This window comes from Cyclopterus lumpus, chromosome 13 (assembly GCF_009769545.1).
Source record: "Cyclopterus lumpus isolate fCycLum1 chromosome 13, fCycLum1.pri, whole genome shotgun sequence".
Classification (NCBI taxonomy): domain Eukaryota; kingdom Metazoa; phylum Chordata; class Actinopteri; order Perciformes; family Cyclopteridae; genus Cyclopterus; species Cyclopterus lumpus.
The window spans coordinates 8,062,079-8,079,016 of NC_046978.1; the positions used below are offsets into that span (position 1 = coordinate 8,062,079).

General features: G+C 42.2%; 1 protein-coding gene across 1 annotated transcript in view; it reads right to left on the reverse strand.

The window, feature by feature from the left end:
- The window catches only part of pitpnm3 (PITPNM family member 3), a 57,810-nt gene that overhangs the window by 18,962 nt on the left and 21,910 nt on the right, over nucleotides 1-16,938 (reverse strand). Inside the window, exons 4-6 of the mRNA XM_034548998.1 lie at nucleotides 10,418-10,488; nucleotides 10,048-10,268; nucleotides 1,201-1,390 (exon numbers count right to left, since the gene is read on the reverse strand). Of these exons, the coding sequence (XP_034404889.1) occupies nucleotides 1,201-1,390; nucleotides 10,048-10,268; nucleotides 10,418-10,488 (482 nt within the window). The remainder of the gene's footprint in view (nucleotides 1-1,200; nucleotides 1,391-10,047; nucleotides 10,269-10,417; nucleotides 10,489-16,938) is intronic.

Sequence of the window (16,938 nt, forward strand, 5' to 3'; positions counted from 1 at the left end):
ATATCAGGAATTTCTGCCAGCTATGATGTCTCCCACTTGGTAAAAAGAAGTAATTTCCGCTAACTGAAATGGAGATTCTAACCATCTGAGAAAAATTTGTAAAACCTTGAAACTTTCAAGTGTTTACACATTATTTCATGTTTCATGTTCTTCCCATTTCATTGTCATTCAGTGAATTCATTATTAGTATGCTTGCTTTTATATATACACTCAGTATCCTTAGTGTTGTCATTTTTGCAGTAAAAATATGCGTCCTTTGACCACTACTACTGCATATGCAGCCAATAAACAGTGTGAGAGTGAAAATCCACACAGCTGATTATAGAAAAAATAATTACAAGTAGACCAATTTGTAGGGAAAATACTGCAGAGTAATTAGAGGACAGGGAACACATTTAATAATCTTATCAAGTAAACCAAGTTGTAGAAATAAAGTGGGAAAGGGAGGACATAATATACCTGTATATTACTCCAACGTTAAGTACAAAAAGTATCAACCTATCAAAACCAATCTTTCCACAATAGCAAAAGCCAATCAACAATAACAGGTATTGGTGTAATAACCTTTATTGTAATATCCTGTTGGAGTTGTTAAATTGTACCTCCTTATTGTATGTCTTTTGTTGTCGTTGATTAGCTCTTCAGGATTGTAATGACCAGTTTCTCTCTTAAATGTTGTGTAATAGTGATGGTGTTACTTATATGTAAAAACCTGTGGAGCTAAAAATAGAAGATTACATTAGCACATCATTTACCAGCTTTAGCACTTCTATACTGTGCCAGCTGCTGAGGGTATCCTGAATGTATGCTTGCAGTGAATAAAGACCTACCTATCCTTTTTTTCTTCCAAAAATTAGATAACATTTATTTTGAGAGTGAAGTAAGTAACAGCGTGGGCTTCATGGTAGCTCTGGCTTGGCAAAGGGTCAATGGTCAACAGTCTTCTCACAGATCATTACCTCACAAGAAAAAGCAGCTCGTTACCAAGAGCTTAATAGTTGTTATGTACAAGAGAATGAAATGTGGTCTGCTTAAACAATAGGCATCTGGAGCCTCTAAGGGCCTGAGCTCCCACACATTACACAGCCCACTCAAAAGCAATCGGTAATTCCTTTGACAATCAATGGCTTCAATCAAAGTGCCTACAGCTCATTATTCAATGAGCAGAGACGAGAAGACCAGAAGAGGTTTGAGACGGACCTGACCCGTGAATCCCTGGCCGTCCTCTGACTGCAGGAAGCGGTGATAGACCTGGTTGGCTCGGGCAATCACGATGGCCACGGCATCCTGGTAGCGAGGTGAGACGATGGCGAGGAGGGGGAGGGCAGCCAAGGGCAGGTGGTCCACGCTACTGGACACACAGCTCTCGTCATAGCTGTATGGGTTCAGACTGGAAGAGAACCAAAAAAAAGGAATATAACAATCTTTATAAAGCCCTTTCCTTACAACTTTGTAAAATGGCAGTCATCAGTTTCTAATAAAGAGTAATGTTAAAATAAATGAAAGCTAAGATTATTCAGATGTTCCGATTCAGACATCGTCTTCTCTAAATGTATTAATATCTCATCCATTCTGTTCATGATCTGACTGGATACAAGGCTTTCCCACAATGCTACTGTGTGTGTGTGTGTGTGTCTGTGTGTGTGTGTGTCCGCATGTGTGAGTGTAACACAATGACAGACACAGAATAAGAGAGACATTTAATGTGACAACGTGGGGAAACAGAAAAAGATGGCGTTGCCCACCCTGTCATCATCCATCAAATGCTTTGTTTACAGGAAGAAGCATGTGACGCCACATCAAGACTGAAATATGTCAGGACCAACGGGCACCTCCCCACACAGAAGGGCATAACCTATGCAAGTAAAAGGGGGGACAGTTTTGATGTAGCACTGACAAAAACACGTAATTGTCTCAAAGACACTGATTAGATTAAAAGATCAATAATAATTTCCACTCTGTCTGGCATTACACTAACACTGAAAGCAAGGAGAGGGAAGGGTAACCTGGCTTTGCCTTCCAACAACTTCAAAACCCTTGGGCATCTTTCTTTTAGTCAACAAGACCCAACGTGTCTGTGGCACTCAGGCCCAGTGCCCATTTGCTTCTGCTGACAACACAAGGAAGAATATGAATCAGGCTTTGAATATACAAGAAAGGTTCATGGTTTAAGGTTTATAGGTGTATGCCTTTTCATGGAACGTATTGTAAAAAAAAATAAAATCACCAGCCACGTAAGAATTAAAATATTCTGGGGCCTATATATTGGGGCCAATTAGCTGATGACCAACTCCTCATCTCTAAGTTACTGGCTCTCCACACTTTCTTTGTTCACCCTGCTATGAAGTGTCAAAATCTCAGGAAAGACCATCTATGTACGGACAGGTTCCTCCTATTCTGGGAACAACTGGGGCCAGAGTGACTTAATGTTCTTTCCCTGATTGTGCATGTCCCGGTGTAAATTCAGAATAAGCCATTTACTTGATTGCTTAAACTGATTGCATGATTGTGCAAACCTTCTGATTATCTGCCAATTTCCATTGTGAAACCTGTTGGGAAGGAAAAGACAATTGATTGTTGTGCTCCCAGCAACACAGTGTTCACCAGTCAGTCTGGTGGATAAAGCCACCTCCACAAGCCCCTCTGCTGACACAATAGCAGACAGTGACATATCTCTGCTGAAGGGTGATTATTTACATCAGTCAGCAGAATAAATGGATTGAAAAATGTCTACGTCCCTGATGCCATCCAGCGCATGCTGGAGATGCGACTCCAGCCTGTGCGATACGATGCACATGCGTTTAGGTGTCCCTCATCTGTCACTTTCTGGCAAAAGATTATGGAGAAGATCAGCAACAGAATGAACGCTCGATATTTTAAATGGCAATAAGGAGAGCAAGGCAGCGCAGAACATGCTCAACAAAACGACACTCGACCTGCAGCCTGTACTGGGACCCAGCTCCGTGTGCACGCTGCTCCAGAGAGTAGCTCTTTTAGACAGAAGCTACGCTTTGTGCCGCTTCCATGCAGGTTTGTACCAAAAAAAAGGGAACCTTTATAATATATTCTGTGTCACTGGAACGGTACTGCAGACAGTTATTTGCATGACAAAAGTGTCCCTTCCTCCAGAGATGCTCCTGTGGTAAATATTCAGCTCAGGCAATTCAAGCAGAGAGATGGCAGCGTCTTGCTCCAAGAGGAAGACGTTCTTCTCATTATTGAAACCACGTTGGTATATTTATCAGGTGCTTGTTTAATGAGTTTTAAGGAACTGGAAATCCCAACACCCCAGTGCCACTGTGGTCCAAGCTTTGAAGCCACCTGGCCTTGATCTTATTGGATTCTTATTTACAACTGCTGCTCACACACTCTCCCAAAAACACACGCTCGCAGAGAACCAAAAAAAATAAAAAGAAGCTTCAATTACTATTCCAAACACAGCTCTACCTCTGAACAGCGTCCACAAGTCACAGAACAGAAACAGAGGTGTAACACCTGCTGCCCTGCTCATTATTTGTGTTGCATAATTACTTGATTATGAAAGCACATGTTAGTATTAAGACGGAGCAGACACTCTTTTACATGCAAAAAAGCACACGTAAATGATTTGTTTGCTTGCGTGTGAGGCAGTTTGGACTGTCACTTATTCAATATATGTTCAGAATCAATGGTTCCTAATTAATTTGAGGCGATCATAATTATCTTTTTTTTACACAAACATGTGCTTCTGAAAAGGTTGCTCCACCAAACCTTTCAAATCCCATCTGCATTTAAATGCTAATTAATCATAATAAACCAAACTCTAACTTCCTTTGAAATGCTGTTGATCAATAAAGTCGCAGCTGTGATTTCAAACATATCGTTTTTGATGGAGCAAAACTGCAGCGGTGTATTTGTTGTCCCAAAACAGATGGTTCTGTATAGTCAGGGTTTTATAGTATATGATTGTAGATTTAAATTAATGAGTGTTGATCCTATATATATATATATTGTGGCACCACAGGGGGACAGGTAGTGGAGGGGCGCTACATTCCCACTCAGGATCAACGACCGCCACACAAAATGGCCGCCATGGCCGACACTACATCTCCCAGACTGCCTCACCACTCACCCAGCTGCAGGTGCTTAAGGCACCTAATTGAGGTTGGGAAGCCTCATGAAAGAGGGGAGCACACATGGAGAGGAGCTGGACAAGCAGTACAGGAAAGGACAGCCATGAGGAGGAAAGGAGAGCCATGGACTACGAAGAGGAGGACCCCGTAACCTGGACTTTGATTTGTTAAGTTTTTAGTTGAAGGAACTACTTTCTCCTCCAGGACGCTTTATGTTTATTTATGGACTTTTTTATTTTCGGTTTAAATGAATCTCCTGAGTTGCCTGTGGCAGGGAACAATAAACCTTCAGTTTAAACCTTCTGATTGTGCCTGTTTTTGTAGCTCTCTTGCACTGTCCCACCCTAGGGACCGCCTGTGACACGACAATATATATATATACATGTACATGATGAGTGTTCAAATTACGTGATACTTCAATACAACCTCAGCTTACATAAAACATAAATTGTTGTTTTGTTATGGGCCACATAGTTGGCTTTAGATTGGTTGTCAGGTAATCATTCATCCTAAAGCTTTACAGTTCATTTCTTTCCCAGTAATTACTATGGGAAGTTCTCTCAAAACACTATCAATGAGTCACTCAATAACACCTAAAGGCCGGGTAATAATTACCATATTATTGCATACTGAGAGACATACAGATGTCTTCCTTAGGGTTTCATGGTAATGTGATGATGGCGAGAACTATTACCACATTGGGGGGAAGATAAGGCTGAGTGAGCCGATTAAACCTCAAATCGGCCTCATCTCACGCAGCATAACCTTGAGACGGACTCTATTATGCTGCTCTCGTCATATAATGTCAAACTGAAAACTCTGAAGTCTGTCAGATTCCTACCTAATTGCTCTCCCGGTTCCTTAAGGGCCGGCTTAGGTCTGCCAAAAGTGTGCACAGTTACAGGGAACAGCGATGGGCCTCTGTACAGTTTTCTTAATTGGGGAGAAGGCCTAGAAATAGCAGCCGCATGTCCCCCACCGCCAATGGCCAGAATAATGAGTCTGTACCTCCCTGAACTGAGGTCACTTTGTGCACACAAACAAGAGGACGACCTCCTCCTCCATCTCCTCTCCCCGACACAACACTGATCCGGAAAACATGACAATGGATCGACTGTAAAAGGAACCCATTTTATCTTTCTCTCCTGTTAAGAGGATGTTTTCAACAGTTGAAATGTTTCTTTCTCTTCAGACTGGGACAGCGTCGGTGTGTTGGCTGGGAGAGGAAATCAATTTGGCAGCCTTTACACTGTCGCTGTTAATTGAACGTGCTCCAACAGTTTTTGTGTGGGATGCATTTGTGCGAGTGTGTTTATGGATTACGTGTGTGTTGTCATGACACCCAGCTCCTAACTAGCACTGCCAGGTACGTTCATTTGCAAGTAGAGCTAAGAATGAGAGCTCGGAGCCTTTGGGAGCACAGCAGGCTCTACGCTCAACCGGCAACAAGGACCACACAAGCTGAGGAACACGTTCTGTCTATGTGGGGACATCCTCAAGCTCAAGAGGAATTGGGAAGCACGGAGTCAAAAGTGGTTTGTTTATGTGAAAGTTTGTCTTCGAGTCGCTAAGAGGTTTTGCCACCTCCATCCCGCGGTGTGATCTTCAGCCAAGCTGTTACCCAGAATGAGAATGAATTACCCACACAGCAGCCATTCCTTCTCGAGGGGCTGCCTCCTCCCCTGATTATGTTGGCATGCAAATAAATAAGGCTCTGCACACCTACACGTCCAACACTGTCATTACTGTTAACTGGCAAAAGCACTGTTAAAAAAGTATTGTGGAGAGCCGGAAAGAAATATTCACTCTTTGTATGAAAATTAGGGCTAAACCAGAATATTGGTGGCGTTTAGTGAAAGACATTGCAGGACAGAAATGCCAAACTAGGTTTGAGATGATTTACAATCATCATAGTGTCATAGTAGTAGTTTTCCTATATTTTTCCATTGCAAAATGTTGCGCTTAATATGTATCTTGGTCAGATCCGCATCAAGATTGTTATTTATGTTATGTGCCAACTGATAAATCGTGATTTTTATACTATTCAGTCAAAGACACTTTTGTCAATGGATGTACCATTTATAGCAAATTATTATAGAGGACAGTCTTGTTACGCACTGCTCTTAGAGCCACAGTTGGATACCACATGTGGCTACCGGGCTGAGGTATGCCACGTACAAGCTCAGATTGTTATTATAAGTGTCTGAACACATTATGGACAGCAACCTACAAACAAGGAGGAGAGGATAAGTGAGATGAACCAGCTGCTGCAAGGTTGTACAACTTGGGAGACTGGGGGGGTCCCTTTGGGTGCTTAGAGCCTGTGAAGAGACGGATCGGTTGCTGCCCGATATTCGGATAACAGAACGAGGCTTCTCCTTCAGCGGGACAACACAATGCCGGACCACTTTCACAAATGGTTGTCCACATTAGTCACTGACACAAAGACATGGACAATTAGGGTACAGACCGAAAAATACCAAAGTTACCCTTTAACAAACAAAATCATGAACATTCAATCTTAGTAAAGTCAACAATAGCTTAGCACATGAGGAGGGTGCTTCTTGACACATGTCATTACAGGCTGACGCCTGTTCACTCCCCATGGAGCCACTTTATTGAATTTGCTGCACATCCCCATTACTGTAGCTTGTATACTTCTTCTGTACGTGCCAAAGTATGTTTTTATATATATTATCCTCCACTTTCAACATTATTTTATTATTTCATAACATTATTATTATCCTTGTAGCCTTGTAATTTATTTTCCATATATATATATATATATATATATATATATTTGTCATGGGTTGTGAAGCAAGGATTAGATCAGGTTGGTATGATCCATTCAAATACATCAAGATTGGCCAGTTTACTGACTAAATTGGCTGCTTAAGAACTGGAAAAGGTCTAAAATATTGGAAACAAATATAACATATAGTTAAAATTGTATTTTGAGGTTATAACAACTAAGGCTATGATAACAAAATTCTGTTGAAAAGAAAATATGTCTACAAATTGTTTCTTCATGAGGCAGCTTTGGTTCTTTATTCATTTAATATAAATGGGTCTTTTTTCATTGTGTACGTGTTCATGTGCGTGTTTGCGTCCACAATCGAGACATATTGCAATAACTCAGCTTGACTCCCATGGGCAGTTGTTGTTTTTAATAAGTCATCTCTGGATGTGGTGAAAGGTAAGCAGACGTCAGCTACAGAACTCAAATCTCTTTACACTCGTCTTGCTTCCAGTCACTACCTCACTCTGCCTGATGTCAATCACAAAACCAGACTGAAGCCTCGCCCTGACTGCCAAACACATTCTCTCAGTCCCGGTGATGAGTGACACCTCAGACAAAAACATCCTCTGCATATAATTGGAGAGCAGCGAGAACTAAGTGACGCTGTCAAAGATAAAACTGGTCACCACTGGGACATGTGGCATTGAATGTGAAATGAAATCATTAGTTACATTTCAGCAGTTCTCTGCACAGGCAGCAGACAAGACTTTTCAAAAAAAAGCAAACGCATCTCCCAGCAAGGAACAAGACCTTGTGACTTTTAACGGAGATAACACTGTTTAATTTATCATAAGGGAAGAATCATCTATTGACTGCTGTTCATCACTGAGGTACTACCATCCACAATTAACTCTGAAATTGGCACCACAAATCTAACCTGAATACAAAGTAAAAGTTAATTATACAAACAGGTAATCACACACATTTCTTGCAGAGGCCTCAGGATCAGTAGAAGCTGTATAATGTCATTTAGTCATTAATTCTGCCGCTTCCAGGACTTTAGGGGGGAATTAACAATTAAAGACAACAGCATTTAAAAAGGTCAAAGACTATTCCACATGGCCACATGCTTGCAGAAACTGGCAAATGTCTTCAGCATACTAATTCACATTGCCCGATCTATTTTGGGTATTTGGTCAATATATTTTCCTCGATTGACCTTCACCACCTTAGCCAACCAGGCATACTTTCCTCTATGCTAGTTATTGCAGGCGTGCGTTCCTATTGAACAGATACCCACAGAAACAGTCCTGCGTAGTCCGTTGATTACTACCGAACAGTAATTAAGGCTGTCTATAAAACCTGTGAGAATGTCGGTTGAATACAAATCATAAGAGACTAAAAAAAATCCTGTGAAATATTATAAAAGAGATTTAAGCACATGATAGTCCTTTATCACAGCAGACATTTTTAATTATTGTAGGAAAAAAACAGGTGTTACTAATAACATTAACTAAGCCATGACAGTGTGACCGTGATGCGCAGTACCAGGACCCTGAAACTGAAGCATCATCAATTTACTTGTTCAAGTGTTTTTACTGCTGAGAAAAAAGGCCTCGGCAGCAAAGACTTAGTGGAGCACTGTCACTGCTCACATTAACCGTTTTGTTAATGCTCAGCTGACTAACTTTAAATCACATTCACACAGGTGGACAGCACGGCCAATCAAACATGACTCGTTCTCATCATATGTTTTGTGTTGTTGATTTAAAATTAGCCTTTTATAGGTTTTCCTCTTCACTGCTCGGATTCTTTTTTGAGCTTCCTCTAAGAGTAAAGCCTTTCCATCACATCTCGTAATGGTCATTTACTTGGCGTGTCTCTGGCTGAACTGAGCAGATGCTTAAGAAGTGTTAATTCATCCGTCTCTGCACACAACTTAACTCTTAACTCCTCCCGAGTGTAACCACGCCGATAGGCAGCTTGTGGAAGAAGCGGAAGCGACTTACAGGGTGTTGCAGCTGATAATGGCAGCTTTGTCACACCTGTATGTCAAGTTGGGTTTTTGTCCTGTCTCCATGTTTGTTTTGTGACTTCCTGTTTTATTTTGGAAATTAACTCTCCTTTCGTTTCAGGTTCCGTGCCCTTTCTCTTGTGTCACCAGTCTGATTGTCTTCCCTGATTCCTGATTGTGTCCACCTGTTTCCCCACTTCCCTCATGTGTACTTATAGTCTGTGTCTCCCTTGGCCTGTGCCAGTGTGTCTGATCCCTCATCCTGCACACACGCCTAGTCATAGTCAAGTCCAGGAACCTAGTGTTAGATAATTATTTTGTTCCCGTTCATCCCTCTTCGGAGGAGCTAGTCTTTTCCAGGTTTTTTTCCCTGTGATTTTTTGTTAAGAAATAAATATACTGTTAGTTAAACCTCCACTCTGCGTCCGAGTCCTCCTCCACAGTTCCCGCCCCGTGACAAGCTTTAGTGTCACCGGAATTATCAATTTGTCTGCCTGTTACATGAAAGTGTCAGAAGAAGGCAGTGACAGCTGTTGTCATACAGAAGGAGTGTCATCAAGTCTCGCTCATAGCCCATCCACGTGTTTGTGTTTATTAATGGATAGTTGTTAGCAAGCTAGCGTAACAGTTTTTTAAGCACACGTTATTCCTTACTGTGCATGTTGCAAATATGATGGTTTTAGTCAGATTTGTGATCTGGCTGAAGGATACACATATACAGACGGAAGAGAGGTCAAAGTAAATAATCATTAGCCACAAGGTACCTTGATTGAATTATGGGGCTAACTGCCAGTTATTTGACTGTGAGAATTAACGGTATTCAACAGATGTTTCTCTCTTTTCTCTTGAACACGTTTACATGTTCAGCTGACTATACCTGTATTCACCCTCTGTCTGAAACGCTTCGTTTTAGCGCATGTCTATTTCAGCCCCTCTCCAGAAAGCGTTTTCTGGTCGTCCACATCTGCGCTTTTGTCGTCTTCAAAGAGTCACCGCAGGCGAAGTTTAGCGGCACTTTTACCAGGTGACTGTATAGTTGTGACATCACAACCGTACATAAACCCTGAATATTTCTGAATATGGGTTGTGAGCATTTTGATTTTTTCATTATTTATGTAGCACCTAGACCTGCTTTATAATGAGACTCCCTGTTGACTCCCTGTTCTGGCAACAGCACTCACTTGGACACCAGGGAGAAGGCCTCGGCACACACAGCCAGACATGGCACCAGCTTGATCTTGATGTGTTCTGCGACAGCCTGGAAATGCGCCCGCGTCACCTTCTCCAGCACCGAGGCCAGCGTGTCCACATCGCCAGCCTTTGAGCTGGGGTCTCCGCCTGCTGTGTCCAAGATGTTTCCTCCATGCACCACCAGCAGCAGCACATGCGTCTTACATTTCCTCTGCAAAAAGGGGGAGGGGAAGCTTGAACAAGAGACTTAAAAGAAGGGAAAGAAAGGAGGCCACATATTTGAAAGACCAATAACTGGGTACTTCGACATGCTCTTGGCTTATGGTGGATGACCTGAGAGGCTGTTCATAATGATCCTACCTCTGTGTCCTCCAGTCCGTCAATGCTGCTCTGAGGGGCACAGCGTGGACCACCCAGCTGGTAGAGACCCTCTGTATTGGATGAGTAAAGGGTAGAAGCAGGAAGTGGCAGGAAAGAAGAGGGAAGATAAAGAGAAGAACGGATCAATGCATGAGCCACCAAGATGCTGCGAGCATAAATGGATATTGATCTGAATATGATCAATATGACTAATGCCTCTTCATCCCTCTTCATTCGTACTCGAAACTGGGTGATAGGTCGATGTACCTTTAGGCTCAAATGGCATGAGCATAGAATTCAGAAGTCAATACTGACAGTAAACACAGGACCGTGGTCGCTTTCCTGCTGCGCCGTCTACAGCCGTCACATGCAATTGGATTTTGTCCTCTTTGATGCAGAAACAACAATATACTTATTTTATAACGAAAAAAGATGAAGGGATGGGGACATTTTTATCCCAAATGTGATGACTAGAAGCATCTCTCCCTCTCTCTCTGTGTGCGGCTCAGCATTTCATGGGAACTTGGCCAAACTCATTACCCTCTCCGGAAGCCGCTGCAGGCTGTGTCATCCTATTCCCGAGCTCTCTCCCATCTCTCTTACTATTTTGTCTCTCAAGGCTCAAGGCAAGGGCTCTGTGTTTATTTATACGCAGCTTCCTTGTCTGGGACCGCCTGTCATGGAGGCTCTCACGGATTCATGCACTGTCATCTCCCTTCTACTCCACTCCCAGCCCACAGCCTGCCTCCCACTGCCCGCTTGTCTAGAACAGCTCAGCACACACAAGGGACTCAGCACACTACACTATGTTGGTCACAAAGTAAAAGGAAATCAATGGAGGGAGGTTGTCTTTTTTTCTAATAGCGGGAGGTAGGAAAGAAAAGTTCCCCTGAAAACCTGGTTTAGAATTTTAGGGGGAAAACTGTGCGGTGGAATTTAACAGCGAGCAGAGAAACCAGTCAGGATTTAGAAAACACCACAGCACAGAGACAGCAATGGTGGAAATTACTAATGACCTCCTGACTGCATTGGATAAAGGACTCATCTCTGTACTTGTTTTGTTAGACCTTAGTGCTGTGTTCGACACCATTGATCATGACATCCTATTACAGAGATTGGATCAGCATTGATTGGCATTTCAGGTACCGCACTAAGCTGGTTTAAATCATATTTATCAGATCGATCTCAATTTGTATTTGTAAATGATAAAGCCTCGGTGACCACCAACGTTAATCACGGAGTTCCACAAGGTTCTGTGCTTGGACCAATTTTATTTACCTTATATATGCTTCCTTTGGGCAACATTATCAGGAAACACTCCATATTGCTATGCAGATGATACTCAATTATATCTATCGATCAAACCAGAGGAGACCAACCAGCTCGCTAAAATTCAAAAATGTCTTAAAGACGTAAAAACATGGATGACCTGCAACTTCCTGATGTTAAAACTGAAGTTATTTTACTCAGTCCTAAACACCTCAGAGATCAATTATCTGGTGATGTGGTTTCTGTAGATGGCATTTCCCTGGCATCCAACAGCACTGTAAAGAATCTCGGCGTTATCTTTGACCGGGACTTGTCCTTTAACTCCCACGTTAAGCAAATCTCAAGGATTGCATTTTTTCATCTACGTAACATTTCAAAAATCAGGCACATCTTGTCTCAAAAAGATGCAGAAAAACTGGTTCACGCGTTTGTTACTTCCAGACTAGATTACTGCAACTCCTTATTATCAGGCTGCTCTAATAAGTCTCTTAAATCCCTCCAGTTGATCCAGAATGCTGCAGCTCGTGTACTCACAAAAACTAAGAAAAGAGATCACATTACTCCTGTATTAGCTGCTCTGCACTGGCTCCCTGTAAAATCAAGAATCACATTTAAAATTCTTCTCCTCACCTACAAAGCCTTGATTGGTGATGCACCATCATATCTTAAGGAGCTTGTAGTACCATATTGCCCCACTAGAGAGCTGCGCTCACTAAATGCGTGGCTACTAGTCTTAAAAAGTAGGATGGGAGCCAGAGCCTTTAGTTATCAAGCTCCTCTTTTATGGAACCAGTGGACACAGTACCCTCATTTAAGAATAGACTTAAGACTTTCCTGTTTAATAGTGCTTATAGTTAGGGCTGAATCAGGTTTGCCCTGGTCCAGCCCCTAGATATGCTGCTATAAGCTTATAGGCTGCTGGGGGATGTTTTAGGATACACTGAGCACCTATCTCCTCTTCTCTCTCTCTCCTTATGGATGAATTTACATCTCTCCATTGCACCTTATTAACTCTGCTTCCTCCCCGGAGTCTTTGTGACTTCACGTCTCATAGGGTCCATTGGACCTGGCTGCGTCTGATGCCTCCTGCCTGGTGAGCCTGCTTCTTGCCATGGCCCCTGCTGATATGTGAACGTGCGTGCGCACCCCCCCCCCCCCTCCCGCCTTCTTCAGGGATTGTGGAGCTCTGGATCGTGGTCCATGCCTACTACTCATTATTCATACATTTCTGTCATATTCATTAAATGTGTTTATGTAACTCTGTAACGCTGTTCATCTGTACACATGACATCTATTGCTTCTGTCCATCCGGGGAGAGGGATCCTCCTCTGTTGCTCTCCTGACGGTTTCTTTCCTTTTTCCCTGTGAAAGGGTTTTTTCTATTTTTTGGGAGTTTTTGAGATCCTGGGATCTGTGTACAGATTGTAATGTGTGAGTCAAATTTGTAATTTGTGATATTGGGCTATATAAAATAAACTGAATTGAATTGAAAACCAATCGGCAACCTAAGATGCTAAGAAATTAAGCCAACTCGGAAGTGCAAAAAACTGCAATTACTCAAATGGCTGGCGGCAAAAGTGAGTCAATCACCATAGACACCCATAATGTTAAGATGACCATCTTACAGCATAAATACACATTAACAGCCCGGTACAAAAAACGATTTTGCAGAAGGTGAATTTTGATATAACTCACCCATTTAAATCACATAAAGGCTTAAAGTTGGGCATACTTGAAGTCATGCAGGCCACTTTCAGTAACAGGTTGTTATAGGGCCAGATTGTTAAAACCAAAGTAAACTGCAACAATTATGAACTTGTCGATTAATCAATTAGAGAAAATTATTCGCCAAACTATTTAATAATTTCTTCATTATTTAAGTACATTTTGAAGCAAAAAACTGCCAAATATTCTCTGATTTAAACTTCCCCAAGCTGTATGCTTATCATTGTAAACTGAACTTTTGGACCGACAAAATAAGACACTTGAAGATGCCGCTGTGATAGACAATTTTTTGTCCCATTTTCCGATCCTTTAAAGACCAAGCAATTGTTCTAATGTCTCAAAAATGATACATTATGTATAACAGAGGTGGGATAAAGTCATTGTTTGCCAAGTCGCATAAATCTCATGATTTGGCTATGATGTCAAAGAATCAAGTCCAAGTCCTAAATGGTATGCGTTAAGTCTGAAACATGTTCTCTTTATTGTCTGCTGCTCTGCCAAACACACCTTTCCCTCCAATTGTGCAATATTATTGGCTGCTCTCAGTGTCCAAAGTGTTTCCATCGTCAGGAAAATAAAAAGTGAATTCCGTGCACACAAATAATTTTTAATCTTTTGACTTGCAGAGGATATCACGTCATTCCTAACATTTTATACAGTTACGCATTACAATAATGTGCTCATCTTTTTCAGGATCGAGTGTTAGGAATTACAATATATATTTCAGTAATTGCATTACAGTTACAATTCTGAGTAATGCTCAGTCAGTTGACAGCGTGTGGATTGGAGTGTCTGCTTTTACTCTAGCTCTCAATGGAGAGCAGTGGGCAGTCATCAAGGCTAAACTGGCTGTGAAACAACAACGTAAACAAAAGGAAAGTAACAAGGTGCAGAGGCGTAAAGTATGTGTGTGTGGGGGGGGGGGGGGCATTACCCCCTCTAACCTCGTATGTCTGGTGCTGTCTCAGAGTACACGCAGCCTTCATTTTGATCTCAACTACACACCTGTAAAGTTAATGCCTGCACCATGCATGGTTGTGATGATATCGCTATGACAAAATCTGTTCTCAGGGCCCTATTTCTCGTACGTGGCTAACGTGTTTAGCGGGATAATTTCGCGGATGAGATTACACAAACCAGAGTTTTCGGTTCCTCGAAGCAAGTTTTAAAAAATCACCATAGCAACACATCAAAAAATGTGAGCCTGCTCCAGCGCAGGCTCATTCAGTCTAGCTGGATAATCTGGCCACGCCCCCTGAAGAAAGTGCCAGCTCACTTCCTAATTGATGAAGGAGCGATATTAGTTAGATTAACGTTTTATAGGGAGAGAGTTCTTATGACGTGAAGACGACTTCCTATACGAGCGCTATCCATTCTGCCCACAAGGAATCATTTATTAAAGACCTTCTCGAGCCGTACATTGAACACGAAACGCCGCAGCATTGACTGTCTCACAGACTGTATGCAGAGCCTTACATTATGGTACATTGTGGTACATTGTTGTACATTGTGGTACATTGTTCTATAGTGTCAGCGATGCAGAACATCTGGAAAGCCGCTGTATGCCGTGGTGCTCGTAAAGTGTATTTAGCGTTTAAGAGACTCATGGATGTGTTCATTACGTTCCCTGGCCATGTCCGAGTAAATGCAATAAAAGTTCTATATGGTCATCTCCACATACATGAATATACACCTATATATTATCTATTTGTTCTGAAAGAGTTGAGATAGTTATGTTAGATCTCATTGGATGATGCATGCCATTACGCCGACTGCCACCAGGCACATTTAAAGAATGAGGCACTTAAAATGAGCCGATACATTTTCCCAACACTTATGCTGCGTTGCGAGTAGATTTATGAAAGTCAATGCACAGACAAATGGATGTGATTTGTGAATAAAGAGGATTTTCATCCATTTATCTAGACATATAGTATAGTCAGTGAAAGTCACCGAGCTGTGTGAGCCTACGGGTGATGTTTTGTATAAATATATATATGATATTAATGTTATGAACCCGAGGGCATTAGATGTTCAGACGTTTGTGGGATGTCCACAAAAAGTATAAAGCAGAAATAGTGGTTATTTTATAATCCATGGTGAATGGCGGAAGTTATAAATGTTTCCATGGAGATAAGCCACGCCCCCTCTCAAGCGCGAGTGAAGTGAATGAATTGATTAGATTTTGCCATGATTATGGTCTGGAATTCCTCATATACGTTCATGATCATCTCCTGCTCCTCAGTGGAGAAAAAGAGGCTCTTCCTTTAAGTTTATTTGCCTTTGTGCTGTTAGAGAATCATGGTTTCTGTGATCGACGCTTCCCCCTTTTGAAGTCAGACGGGCACTCGCAACTATCCTGTGAACTGACGTCTGGCTCAAATTAACGAGATGGTTTGAGGGCGGATCAGCCTTAGAGAAACCGGGATAGCCTGATGTCAATCATCTTGTTAATTTTAGCTCGCTAATAGGACATTTGATCGACTTAGTTGAGCCACGTACGAGAAATAGGGCCCAGACAGACGCTGAAATACAGAGCAAAGTACTAAACAATCGACTAGGTGGTAGTTCAGTAGCAGTCTCCAGGGCAACATTTTGTCATGATGACATACACGCAGACTCACAAGGTGAAAACAAGACCAGCGTGACTGTCGCGGTTTGTATTGTTTTGTGGCCAGAGGGCACTTTAAGTTGGGACCAATCTTCAAGAAATAGCCATTTGATCATTTCCACACTGCCAAAACCCCCTGAAACGGCATGGTATGACACCCTTGACAGAAATCTGGACACAAACATTTATTTTAGGAGGGTTAGAGCAATGCCTCTAAGCAGAGGGCTCAACCCAGTTTCATCAAAAGTTTAAAATACTACAATTCCTGTGGCTGATTATTGAGGGAAATATGATTTCTCCGGTTTGGGCGACGGGAAACTGTGGTGGCTGGGGCGTGGTTAGGCTCAGCCAGCTGCGGAGGGGTGTTGGGGAGTGGCTCATGGAACAAGTGCCTGGAAGAAGCCTAATTGGCCTCAGCTGCAGGGGATCGGGTGATGAGTGTCTCTGCCCTATATGAGGTTGGATAGGAATGGAGGCACGAGAGAGGAGAACAGAGGCACAGTCTGCAGCTAACAAAGGACATTATGAAATATACACTGAGTGTCCTGCTGGGGGGGAGAAACCCGTATGTGACAGCTAGGAGCTTGTTACAGAAACGTTGCAGCTAAATACAATGTAGTTTAGCTTTTTGATGTTCCAACAAAGTGTATTGATCATCAGTTGTACCTTTATCTTTAAAGAGAGTCTATTAATTAAATGTACACAATTGTTTTATCATAGAATTCACGAGATAAGACGATCATAGTGTATCCAAGCACACACTCAAACACAGCTAACGTGAAGAGCCTTGCATCTCTCACACAGCATTGTTCTAAAAAAATGTTCTGGCTGCCAATCTGCAGAAAGCAGCTGTGTTCAGCAGATTGTAAGAAAGACAGTCAGCGGAAATAGCTGAGCTTCGCTCACCTCGTCATTT